The sequence below is a fragment of the Seriola lalandi genome, unplaced genomic scaffold (genome assembly GCF_002814215.2).
Source record: "Seriola lalandi dorsalis isolate HSWRI2012SDOR001 ecotype SW California unplaced genomic scaffold, Sedor1 jcf7180002054675, whole genome shotgun sequence".
In the NCBI taxonomy this organism is placed as follows: domain Eukaryota; kingdom Metazoa; phylum Chordata; class Actinopteri; order Carangiformes; family Carangidae; genus Seriola; species Seriola lalandi.
Window position 1 is genome coordinate 248,966 of NW_019525228.1, and position 13,525 is coordinate 262,490.

Sequence of the window (13,525 nt, forward strand, 5' to 3'; positions counted from 1 at the left end):
GCACACACTGTACCTGTGCCGATGAACAGGACGTCGTAGGTGCCGTCCACGGCCTCCACTCTGTCCACCAGCAGCTTACTGAACTTGTAGTGAGCGCCCACTCTGACCAGGAGGGGGCGCTCTCCCAGTGGCAGCACATTTTCCTAAAACAGAAAGAACTTTTAGGAATTCTGAATTTCACATTAAGTTCACATGAGAGTGTTTTTGTCCCTTTGGTGAGAAAAATGTGTCGGCTACAATCGAACCGAGTTACACAAAGTGTGATTTAACAAAGAGACGAGAGCTGAACCTGCAGCAGCGGGTGAGTCCTGCTGAAGAAGATGACGTCGTCAGGATATTCTCTGGTCGAACTGTAGCTTCCATACGTGCTGCTGGGACACTGAGAGAGAGATGAAGACAGAGTTAAGTTCAGTAATCGTTCATATGTTCATATGATACTTTCTCTAACATTTTCATATGTTCTGTTCGGTCCCTCAGTAAACACAGTCTCAGTGATACAGGTATCATCAAGTCCACCCACCTCCCTCTGTGTTCCACATCTTTTTACCAAAGTATTTCCCAAAATGTAAAAATGTTCCTATTTCTGTCTGACATTTCCTACATAAATGATCGGTCATTAAACGCATCCTGTGCAGCGTAGAAGGAGTAAAATAAAAGCTGTGTATTATCTTATAGTGAATAAATGTCCCCTCAACACAAAGCCCAAAGCAGAGACTTATAATATATATAATATCATATGAACTCACAGTTCCTGGTCGGGGGTAGGGCACCTTGCCTGTGAACTCCGCCCACTTATACTGAGGCCCCTCCTTATGCAGGAAGTTTCCCTTGAAAGCTCGAACGACGTCCTCCATCCGGTAAACGCACACCGCTGAACCGTTGAGAATATCACTGAGGATGAATCAGACAGGAGGAGGGAGAGTTTCATTCATCATATAGTCGGACTCAAAGAATCTCTCCAGCTGTTTCACTACAACATGAGCTTTGACGTCCTCGCTCCATGAGCTGCGAGTTAAATAAGAAAGTGGAGCACCGTACGAAGAGCTGTGAGTCATTGTGGCTTTTCAGCTTGAACGCACTGATTCACTGACTCTGCTCCAAACCAGCGTCCAGCGCTGCTTTTAGCACATCAGTCCCCAGCACAACACACCCCATCCACTGCAGTTAACATCATGGTCGAGATTCTTGGCAGCATGTGTCAGAGCTAAAGATTCCAGCTGCTAGAAACAGAGCAGATAGAAAAGCCGTGCTGCGAGCGTGAATCACGGTGGCTGTGTGTAGTCTGAGCTTCAGGGTCAGTGAGGAGGTCAGAGGTCGTGTTCACAACAAACCATTAACAACATGATCATAACAAACGTTCACTTCTGCCTCTGAGCTGTTCTGTGAAGTCAGGAACTACAGCAACGTTACTGATCGTTACATCCGATCTGTACATTTGTACCTGTGTCATTTTAGATTTTTAACTTTTAATTGATTTAATTGATTCTTGTTGGTTGTTTTAATTTCATGTTCTTTTTTAACTGTTTTTTTTATCTACTCATCATCATTGTAAATGAATCTCAATGATCTTTGAGTTTAAATAAAAACATATATATATATGTATGAATGAAATCCATTTGGCCAATTTAAAAGGAGCTACACACCGTTCGCTTGTATCTGGTTTCGTGGCTTTCATGACTTGGTTAGGTTTTACGAAAAGATGGTTACGTTAGACGATCTCTGTTGTCATGGTTACAATAACAACAACCGCTCTCCTGTGTCACATCCATCCACCTCCCCCTGACGTGGACTCTTTTCCCCTCGCTCCTGTCATCATCACTACGACCACTAGATGTCGCCTAGCAACAGAACCTAACTATGATGTCATAACACACTGCTGCACAGACGACACATTCAGTGCAGTTTAAAACATTTTTAAAACAACATTTAGATGCTTAATTTCCCAAAGTTACTGAATTGAAAAACATATCAAATGAAAAGCTGAATATTAAAAGCAGGAGACGGAGACAGAATCCGTCCTGACTTCATCACAGGAGACAAAAACCCTCTGTGTGTGAAATCCTGAGCGTACCACAGAGAGAAGTTTCCATTCAGAGGGAATGACCTTTCTGCTCTATGCAGTTCTGTGGTTGGGACCCCACCCTGGGTGATGCTTTGGATTTCTGTCCGTTCCCTGCTGAGATTCCAGACACTTTCCAAAACCCAGAAAACAGACCAACTCCCTGCTCGGCCGTGCCAAGTGTTGTCATACTTTAGCTGCTGCTACTGTCGAGCTCTGGCGTTATTCTCTGAGCGTGTGGTGCCGTCAGTACGTTTGGAGAAGATGACAAACTGCAGACTGTTTTAGTTTGTTACTCACTCGCTCGTTTGTTCTGGCTTCTTCTTCGCTTTCAGCCGGTGTCTGTATTTTATTCTTATCCTTTTTATTCTCTCCTGTGTTCTGCATCTCTTCACCTGTGATCCGTCTTTCACAGCTTCGCTCGTAATGAGCCTCTCTTTCTGAATATCAGCCCTCTGTCTGTCTGCAGCTTTAGGTGTTTGTGTCGCTGCTTTGTCCCAGACGGAGAAGAAAAATGTTTTCCTCTTCCTCTCTGTTATGAATGTCTCTCACTAACATGCGAGCAAATTCCCATTTTGCAGATACTAACACAAAGCACATTGTCTCTGGACTCTGATGGAGCCCAGTTCAGAGCTGCTTCATATTTTCCCTGTTTTGTCTCATGGTCTTTAATCAAGTTTGTAGCTGCACATCATCAGTGCTGTGTTTTGATGTTCTGACCTCTGTATATTTGGACTGTTTTTATTTTTATTGTTTTGATGTCTCCTCAAAAAGAGACGTTCTGTCTTTAAATGAGAGACTCTGAGTGTCTTTGTTTGTGTGTGAGGAAAATGTGATGTGGGTCAAACTCTAACCTCTCCCACCACACACACACACACACACACCCACACACACACACACACACACACACACACACACACACACACACAGACACACACACACACACCCACAGCTGTAAGACTTGCCATGTCACTTGCCAGAGCACTGATGATGATGATGATGATGATGATGATGATGTCTGAATGTGTTTCATTCATGGGTCACAGTGACAGACGACCTTACACCCTGGGTGTATCTCACAGTGTGTGACATCATACATCATCATCATGTGGGTCACAGAAGCTGCATTTAAAGAGCGACTGCGTCCCAGCCGACTGTCCCAGTTCAAACGCTCCTTCAAGTGCGTCCGTCTTTTCCTGGACGGCGAAGGATCCGACAGGATGGTGTTTCAGCAGCTAACGGTACAACTCAGCGGTAAAGGGCGGGAACAGCTGGTGACGCGCAGCGGAAATCCTCCGTTCAGCCCTGGTGGTCTACGGAGGACCACACCTTCGTCCTCTGAAGGATGCGGCTCGTGAACTGGGACACAGCTACAGTGACGTCACGTCACAGAACTTCCATCATTATGAAATAAAATACAGGACGACGCTGATTTGTTCAGTATTTGAAGGAAAAGTTCAAAATCGAAACATAAACCAGCTTAAAAAAAACAAACAATTTCTACATTTTATGTGTGAAACTTAATTTTTCCCTTTTGAAAACTTCCTAGTTGTTATCTGCAGTTTAGTTTGTGGCTGTGATGATAGAATAACTCTTCTAAAATCACATATACACGTTTATTACACCTCCAGTAGTCTGCTCTCTTCGACTCTACATTTCTATTTGACACTCAGAGGAAAGACGAGTCTAAAAATATCTGATGTGGCTGTTTATCAATACTGATGATTCAGTGCTTTTTTTCCCACTATGAGGAATAGAAACAACATTTCTACACCCAGTGGAAATTTAAGACTCTCCCAGTCCCTCCCTACTGTTCAACATTTACACAAGGGTGTTAAAGTTGTTTTCTGCTGCACAGACCTGGAGGTGGTGAACAGGCCGTAGATGAGAGGGTTCTTCTTGTCTTTCCCCTGGAGGATGAAGATGTCCTCTGGATGGAGAGAATAAAGAAAACACAAGTTAAACCATGTGAAAAATAACAAGTTATAACTTTACTGCAGGTGTTGAAGATGTTGTTGCACAGGTTGGAGTAAACTGTTTGTATGTGTGAGGGGTGGTGTTTGGTATTCATTATGTGCATGCCTGTGTGTGTGTGTGTGTGTGTGTGTGTGTGTGTGTGTGTCTCTTTATCAGTCTGACTGTGTGACTAATAGAGGCGGGCGTGCTGGCAGCATGGCTGACTGGCTGATTGTAATGAATCTGTAGCCGTTAATAAGCAGCCACAGTGGGAGAGCTGAGCGCCGAGTCGGCCACAGGAGAACAACACCTGCTGTCACACACACACACACACACACACACACACACTCGATGTGTTTGGTGTCGCACGGCGCCATCGGTGACTCAGCTGTGGATTTTTTAAATGTGTTCTGGCGATTGAACTTCAAGATCTCATCAGAGATCAAGTGTCTGATCTTGACAAATTATAGAGATGAAGATTCTTTGAACTGTTGCTTTGATAAATGACACTAATTAAAACTTTATTGGCAACACTCTGAGCTGCAGGTCAGAGCCAATCAACTCTAATACTGGTAAAAGATAATTTACTATAAATAAAAACTCCATGACACAAAGGTTTAATTAAAGGTGTCCTGCAGAGGTTCTGTGGAGCAACGCTCTGCTGAGCGCGTCCCATCTTATAATGTCTGAGCTTCAGTGAGAGTCCGTCGGTGTCACACAGACTCTAATTAACGATGTGCTGTCGGAGAAACTGTGAGTAACATAAAACACACACCTGCTGCTTCTCTCCTCAGGACCATCAAGGTCCTTTTAGAAATCCAAAATTACAGCGGCAACAAAGCACGTCCCAAATGACTGACAGGAAACAGACAAACAAACAAACAGGCGGCAGAAACGTCCTCTAAAGGTCATTTACACACTCACACACAAACTGAATTCATTAATAATAAAACACGTCACTGTGTTTGTTTAGAGGAAAACTGTGTACGCTGCAGTGTCCCTGACTTCCACTAGGCCGAACTCCAACTCACACAAACACATCATCACATCATCCATAATTCATTTCTAATTCAAAAATTAAAAAAAAATGTAGATCTGTTATTTTTTTCAAAACCAAAACAGGAAGAAAAAACAAAAAACCAATCAACATCATCTGTTTTTAGTTTTGAGCGATTTCTTTGATCATTATTTAGTTTGAAACCGAAAATCAAATTTATGTTTTTATATGATTTTCAATTATAAAACAAAAAGTAAATTCGTTAAAACCAAAATTGGAACATTTTGTCTTTAAGTTTTTTGTTTTGGAAACAAAAAATGAAGAGACTTTCGTTTTTGAATCACAAATGAATTATGGATTATCTGGTGACACTCAGGCCCAAATAATCACAAAATCAATCAATTGGTAAAAAACCCCAATGATAACATTCAAGATGTATGAGACACTCGTGTGGGCGTCCAAAGGTTTGACTCGCAGCTCGTGGTCGTCACAGTTCGTCACAGTTCGTCAGATTCTCAACATATTTCTCGTGCTGCTCACGCTCAGTGATTCAGTCGTCTCCTGTCACAGCTCGACCTCGAGTTTCACGCTTCATTTGAATCACAATAAATTCAAGATTCAAGATTTTCTGTTTTGCTCTTTAGTCTGAGATAAGAGTGGGGAATGTTTTTATCATCCAATCACAGCGGTGGAGAACAGAGGCCTTTGTTTCCTGTGTGGCACGCTGTGATAAACTATAAATACGTGACTTGACTCGGCTCCCCGGGTACGGTCGGCAAATAACTTGAAAAGTCTCAGAAACTCTATAAAAAGGTTTAAACTCAGGTTGATGCTGAGATTCAAAGCGTCTGGAAACCTTCGCAGTGATAAAGGACGTTTTAAAACGAGGTTTGAATGTGTCTCTACTTTTCTTCTCTTTCCTCCTCTCATCTCCTCGGCTGTACTCCTCCTCTCCTCTCCCACGCTGAGGCAGTCGTGTTACCGTGGTGACGGAGACGACGAAGCGTATCACTATTCCCACATTCCTGTCGTTCCTGCTGCTTCAGGTGGCCTCCATGGAACTGCAGCCCCGCAGTGCAAGTCTAATATCATCACACACACACACACACACACTCTCTCTTTACTGTATATATATTCACACACACACATTGAGCCAGCCCCTCAGGACAGAGAGGACTGTGGGTAGTCTGCAGCCTGCAGCGTACACATCGCTCCCTCCTTCCATCCCTTATTTAATATATCACTCCTTCATTATTCAATTTCCTTCTTCCTTCTTTTAAATTACGGTGCAGACATCTTGTTTGTGCAGTTATCTCTGCTCCGTCCGTTCATCATCCCTCCACCTTCTCTCTCTCCTCTTATCATTTCCAGCTCGTTTTCTTTCCTGCTCTCAGAGAAAATCCCACTGTCTACAACTCCTTTCATTAATCACAACTTTTATCATCTCTTCTTTATTTATCTCCCTTTCTTCTTGTCTAAAAGTGTTTTTGTTTTTTTTAATGGCAGTTCTGCTTTATTACTCTGGATGATATATCTGCTGTTTGGTGAACGCTTTCATCCAAAGGAGGAGATGAGCCAGAGAGTCAGAAGAAGGGCACAGGAAGATTTATATCTAAACCTGCAGAGCAGAGCTTCACAGCCGTGCAGCCCGGCCGGTGGAAGCCATTTCAGTCCAGATGAAAGAGTCTCCCTCTAAACCTGGCGGGAACATGTTTACTGGGGTGATCGGATGGCGATTAGATAAAACAAAAAACAGATAAAAACCCATTTGTGAATTCACCCGAGCCTGTAATCATCCAAACAAGAGCCGCTGTGGTGGTCAGAACCATATATGGCCATGTTACTGTAACGACACAGTGCTGAAGATGTTTTTCTGCTGGACTCAAGTGAGAGCCGAGGAATGGTAAATAAACTCTTGATATGCAGGAGGTGAAGAAGAAGAAGAAGAAGAAGAAAAACAGGCCAACAAGTGGCAGATACTTATTACAGTAAACTGGATTAGAGAAGGATAAAGATGTTTACTTTGAAAGAGAGAACACACACGTCCCAGAAGTCAGTGCTGATTCTCAGCTGGAGGATATTCTGCCATGTTGGTAAAAACGCGGCTCAATGTGGTTTAAACTTTTGTTGGATGTGTAGGTTACATTTAATGTTTACACACAAGACACACACATCAGACCGGGGCGTGACAGAGTACAGAGGTTAACACAAAGAGTCTCACTCTAAAAAACATCTAGAAACTGTGAGTACAGCAGCTCCTACAGGTGAGCATCAGCCCTCCTGTCTCCCTGTGTCAGGTGTTTATTTTCAGTTTCCAGTTGCTCTAATTTGAGCAAGATTACGGCAAATAATACAAGACAAAGAAAGATAAAAGACTGTGACTCTGATAGCAGCGGTACCGATGAGGAACAGCTGTTTTTTATGCACAAACACATTAACAAGACTAACAGTTTACAGCCATGCCAGCAGCTCTGTAAAGTGGCACAGCAGTGCTTCCACCTAAATGCTAACAACATTTAACACGTTCATCGTCTTGCAAACATGCTAACATGCCAGAGGAAAAGTCGAGGGATCACCAAAGTTGCTGGGATTCATCCTCCGGAGAGAAGCAACGTGTGCAGATAATTTCATGACCATCCATCCAGTAGTTGTTGAGATATTTCAGTCTGGACCAAAGTGAAGCAGCCGACTGAAAACCCAGCAGAGCAGCGGCGCTACACAGCTAGCATGGCTAAAAGAAATACCGCCAAAAAACCCGGTAATCATCTGGTGTGTCTGTACCGGTACCAAAGGAAAGAGAAATCTCATTTCGCTGCGTCTGACAAAGTGTTGTGTTTCAGAGTCAGGAGGAGAAAGGAGGCCACAGAGTGTAGAAGTAAATATACTGTCGAACGTAAACTTAACACAAACTTCGGTAATCCCTGCAGAGAGAAACTCCGAGTCCCTGCCGTCTGTTTCAAAGTTAGTCAGCCTCTCTTTCTTCTCAGCACCTCACTGTGAATTCAGCTCCACATGAAAACATAGTTAGTCACAGACGCAGCCAGAAAATCATTTTTCTTTTTTACAGACTTTGAAGACGACGTTTTGGTTATTTACAGCTCAGGTTGGCAGAGACTCGCTCTTATCGCTGCGTGACAAGTTTAAACCAGGACTGATTTACAGCCGCTCCACCTTGCTTCTATATCTGCCTTAGATTTATTAAACTGTGGTGTATTTAATGTGGTGATTCTTCAGCCGGGGAGGGAAAGTAAAACACACACACATCCATCAGAAACACAGAGAGCAGGAAATATGAAGGTCAGTCTGCAACGTTATCTGAGCAGCCGATTTAAAGTTTTCAAATATGTAAAGCCGGCCACCATCTCACTCACAGTAATCCCTCGTTCTGAGCTGCTTTTCTTTGTCTCTTTCTGAATCTACTCCTCTTCCTTTTCTGTCGCTCTTATCTTTTCTTCAGGTGCTCAGGTGCTCCCCCCCCCCCCGTCCCTTTCTGCTCAAATCCTCCTGGACTTCCCAGGATCCCTCTAGTCATCTCTCGCCTTCTCTTTGTGTCTGACTTTTGCCCCCCCCCCCACCACCACCACACCAGTCTCCACTCTCCCTCCCACTATCTCTCCTTCCCTCCATCTCCCTGTCCATCTGTCTGTCTGGCCTATTTTCTCTGGAGGATTCTTCTTGTGTCTTCTTCTCTAAACAAAAAGGCTGTTTCCCCCTGAGGGAAGATAGTCTTGTCTCGCCCGCAGACCTGCAGCCTCAGCCCCTATCTCTCTCTCTCTCTCTCTCTCTCTCTCTCTCTCTCCTCCTCCTCCTCCTCCTCTTAATTGTCTGGCCATAGCCCCCAGGCGGACTCCTCTAACCTCCTCATTTCTCTGCTGTTCCCTCCCTGCCCTGAATGCCAACATCCACTCACTCCTCCTCCTCCTCACCTTTCTGACCACCCTCCCCCTCTTAATTTTCTCCTCTGCCATCCTCAGTAATTTGCCAATAACAGCCCCCTGCCTCCATCCTGTCTGGTCCTTTAACCCCCCCCCCGGCTATTGGCCCTATTCCTTTTGCCGCTCCATCTATTTCCCCCGTGACACATTTTCTCCCCTGTAGCTGCTGCTGTTATCTCCACACTGATGTCTCTCTCAGTTTCAACATTTCTGAGATATCTGCTCCTCCAAATGTGTGGACACCATTTCTTTTATTTATTTTCCCCACCATGTATGAACTGACGTCTAAAAATATAAAATTTGATGAATCAATTTAAAGTGACACTTTCAGTTGGATGTTCATTTGAAAATAAATGTTGTACATCTATTTAGAGAGAAAATATTATCAGTGATTCTACTTTTAATAACGTTAAGACTGGGAGTCCAGCCAGCAGGAATATGGCTGTTGGCCAAACCAGTAATTCACATTCAATAGACTAAAATCTTCTGTCCACAGGAAACTCCATGTGTCCTCCTTGTTGTTTTCTCCTTCCTCTTCCCCTCCTCCCCCTCTCCACCTTACAGTCTGCTCCATCTTTGCCTATTAACCCCATTCCCCTCCCTCCCTCCCTTCACCCCTCACACCCTTTTAGCTTCACTTCACCTCACTCCTCCCGTCCTCGTCGTATTTCTGTCTGGGTTTCCTTGTTCACAAACATCACGTCTCTTTAGTCGTCCTCCTCCTAATGACGATCAGTGAGAACCTTTTCTTACTTCTAAAACTCACTGTCTTCATCTCTTCTCATCATCTTCTCCCACTCTAAACAGTGAAGCTGTGTCACTCTCAGGGCGCCGTAGCTCGAGGGGAAAATAAAACTAGTGTTAGTGGAAGCTGCTCCACACTTCCCGCCTGTGTCCCGCCGTCTTCAATAACCTTTAAATACCGTGTCCGAAATATTAACATTTTTCCTTTCTTGTCTCTTCCTGAGGAACGTCGTCTCTCTCCTCCTCCTCCATCGTTTCTACATCCTCCATTTCTAACTTTATTTACTTTTCCACCCCCAAAGCTAAATTTCTTTCCAGTCCTCCACCTTCTCCTCCTCCCTCTCCTCCTCCACCACGATAACATCCTCTAACCACTGGTCTCCATCCTCATCCCGTTCTCCCCCCTCCATCTTTCTCCTCTGCTTCTCCTTCTGATGAACTGGGCTTCCATTCAAGTAGCTTCTCACAGGCAATGATGGATTAGAGAGGCTGAATGGAGGCGTCAGAACATGATTAATTGTCTTCAGTATCACACAACATGTTTGCGTAGCCGCTTCAAACAGAATGTGTTTTGTTGATGAGGTAATTAAGCAGTAAATAGTGGAAATACATTTGTCAGATTACTCTGACAGGGCAGGGCGTCCCGGTGGCTCGTTCACACGTGTAACAGCTCTATCCTCAGCTCAAGGACGGAGGTTTGCATGTGGATGGTAGAGATCCAACTCTTCCATTTCTTCTATGATTTTAACTCAAGAATAAATTGCATCCAAACAGACTGAGGGTGAATACATCTGCTCTCCATCCCCTCATCTTCCCCTCCTTCACTCCCTCTTTTCTCACTACGTCCTTTGATTTTTCTACCAGATCTTTCTCTGCAGATTCTCCTCATCACTTTTCTTCCCCTTCCTCTCCTCCGTTCGTCATGTTTGCCCTTTAAAGTTAAGTTAGTTATAATCTGTAACTTTTCCACGTTAAAACGTCTAAAAACAACTCGACCTCTGTTCTGTTTGTTGTTCATCACCAATGTTTCCATCAATTCTCAATCATAGAAATCTGTGTTTTAAACATGGTAACTCTTCCTTTCATTGGTCGCCTGTCAGTGACATCATATCCATATCCAGAGGAAAGGGAGAGGGGATGACGTGCGGTCCGCGGGTTAGACTCGAACAACTCCCATGATCCCACGGTATTACATGACGTCGCCCAACGTCGTCTCTTGTTATTGTTTAGATTGAGAAACCTTTAGAGACAGAAGATACAGACATACACCATGTTATTCTTCTTTCCCTCCTCCTCATCTTCATTCAGATGTACCACTCATCCTTCAGGGACATCCTTCCAAATATAATTCCTCTTTGTCCCTCACGTTTACTTCTTTTTCCTTCTTTTCCGACATCAGCGGATGCTGCAGTAACAAGGACACGGCTGGAACATTGAATCATACAAACACAGACAAAAATAGATGACGAAAACGCCTGAAAATACCCCTTTGTCTCTGGTGTCATGATACTGAGTCCGGCCACAGAGAGCCGTCTGTCTCCAGCTCTTAAACCTCATTGCATGCCTGTCAGCAACAACAACACCCACAGCAGGGACAGCAGCAGTAAACAGCAGAGGATCTTTCCTGTGAACTGAACTTTTCACCACAGGAGAATCTGAGTAGTTCCAGCTCGTACGGGCAGCGGGACGAACGTCTGTAAACATGAACCACTTCCACACCACTGTTTGCTTTTTGAATGATTGTGGTTCAATGAGGCTTGACGTGTAATTTCACACAACAAGTGGCATCGACAGCGAGAGCTAGACACATAAACAGCGAGCCTTGTGAACGTAGACGCAGCCTCTACGGCCCCGAACAACAACCTCAAAGCAATCCTGTGTCATTAGTCAATCCATGTGGCGTTCACAGACCAGATGCTCTGTTCAAAACAACTGTAAGGGCGTTTCAGAAACTCCATCTTACACGTGAGCACACAACTACAAACATACACTAAAGGAAACATAGGTGAAGGAAATGTTTACAACAAGTCCTCCACATAAAACAGCAGAACGACCCACAGAAGCCTTTTCTGATCTGACGCCTTTCACAGCAGGACAATATTATTATTTTTTTTTATTATGTGACAGCGTCATGTTTACAATTTGGTTTTGTTTACAAACAAAAACTATTTGGTCGGTTCAGCAGCAAAGAAAACTTACTTATACTGGCCTCTCCTGTCTGCACCGGCCTCCTCAACCAGGGCTCGTGTGTCCAAGTCTCATCCTGGGACAAAGACTGCTGAGCACTAGCATTGTTGGTTCACTACGTTGGTGCTTTTGTCTCACGTTCCCCATGTTTTCATTGCTTTGGTGTTCAGTTTCGCTCTTGTTGTCAATGTTTTTCCCCCTGACTTTCACATCACCAGAGCCCCAGTGGCCTAATGGATAAGGCACTGGCCTCCTAAGCCAGGGATTGTGGGTTCGAGTCCCATCTGGGGTGATTGACAGCAGAGTGGCGCAGCGGAAGCGTGCTGGGCCCATAACCCAGAGGTCGATGGATCGAAACCATCCTCTGCTAACAGTTTTATCTAGAGCTGGCTGTTCGGTGGCCACTTGATATCCTCCATTGTTCATGTGTGTGTCACGTTGAAGAAGATGATATCACGAAAGCTTTGTGCACCATCACTATAGTAACAACGCTGCATTCAGGGGGTACTAACTGCAGAGGAAAAACAAGTACCTGGTACAAAAAGTGAGCTGAGACATCTACTTTATTATTTCAGTTTAACATGGATTTGTCCCACATGGTATCAAATACTTTTCATCTGTTAAAGCAGCAACAGAAAGTGAACCCAAATACTTTCTGTGTGTAATTTACACAAATACACACAGAAAGAAAAACTACTGTAGATGTGAGTGAAACAGGAACCAGTAATGTTTGGTACCTGCTGCTTCTTTTGAACGCAGGTGATTGATTACCTCTGTGTCTTCTGTAACTCAGCTCCCTCAAAACATTCTGCAAAACTTAATCACTGTAAAAGTTTCACTCACACGCACACACACACACACACACACAGCCAGGTGGTATCCACAGCTTTGCTGCTATGAGGGCCCCGCAGACCGTCAAGGTTTTATGGGATTTGTAGTGTTTCTGTGTGGCAGAGCGTGGCATAAACACAACACTGACAGCATTCTTAACCTGATGGGTTAATCTCCTGTATATGGGTTTGTGGTTTAGAGTGAGTGTGGGTGTGGGTGGGTGTGTGTGTGTGTGTTCTGCTGAAGAGAGTGCACAAACAAATTTGTATGCAGCCTTATCAGTTGTGTAATATGTGGCCACAGGCACGCTGGCTAGAAATGTTTATGCTCCCGACAAGTCAGAACTGTCTTGTGTACACAGACAAGCTGAAGCTCGAGTACGTGTTAACAGCTCAACTATGTGTGTGTGTGCGTGTGTGTGCGTGTGTGTGTATGTATTCAAATGTTTCTTATTTTGCATGTGTGTCTGTGCAAGGGTTTGACCATGTGAAAGAAAGATTTACTGTATGAGTTCATGTACATATGTTCACACAGAAGTAACTCTGTGTGTGTGTGTGTGTCTGTGTCTGTCTGTGTGTGTCTATCATCTGTTTACAAAAACATTAGTGATAAGAAACCAGTCCTGTCTCCACAGAGCTCTCTCTGTCTCTGTGTGCCCTTTCTGCATGTGTCAAACCTGAAGCCACAGTGGTCATCTGGGACGACTGTTTCCAGACATCAACATCATGGTCATGATAGAAGTGGTCAGCCAGCAACATGTAAAGCCCCAGTGGCCTAATGGATAAGGCACTGGCCTCCTAAGCCAGGGATTGTGGG

At 44.2% G+C, this 13,525-nt stretch overlaps 1 protein-coding gene and 2 non-coding genes across 4 annotated transcripts in view; 2 read left to right on the forward strand and 1 right to left on the reverse strand.

Moving 5' to 3' along the window:
- sema3h (sema domain, immunoglobulin domain (Ig), short basic domain, secreted, (semaphorin) 3H) overlaps window positions 1–13,525 on the reverse strand; it is a 69,542-nt gene that overhangs the window by 10,562 nt on the left and 45,455 nt on the right. For both annotated transcript variants that reach the window (XM_087178079.1, XM_023421713.2), the window contains exons 11-14: window positions 3,920–3,989; window positions 747–891; window positions 290–379; window positions 14–143 (exon numbers count right to left, since the gene is read on the reverse strand). In XM_087178079.1, the coding sequence (XP_087034205.1) occupies window positions 14–143; window positions 290–379; window positions 747–891; window positions 3,920–3,989 (435 nt within the window). The remainder of the gene's footprint in view (window positions 1–13; window positions 144–289; window positions 380–746; window positions 892–3,919; window positions 3,990–13,525) is intronic.
- On the forward strand, window positions 12,098–12,170 carry trnar-ccu (transfer RNA arginine (anticodon CCU)). Its single transcript has one exon. It is a non-coding gene; the product is annotated as a tRNA-Arg (tRNA).
- On the forward strand, window positions 12,177–12,248 carry trnam-cau (transfer RNA methionine (anticodon CAU)). The gene has a single exon. It is a non-coding gene; the product is annotated as a tRNA-Met (tRNA).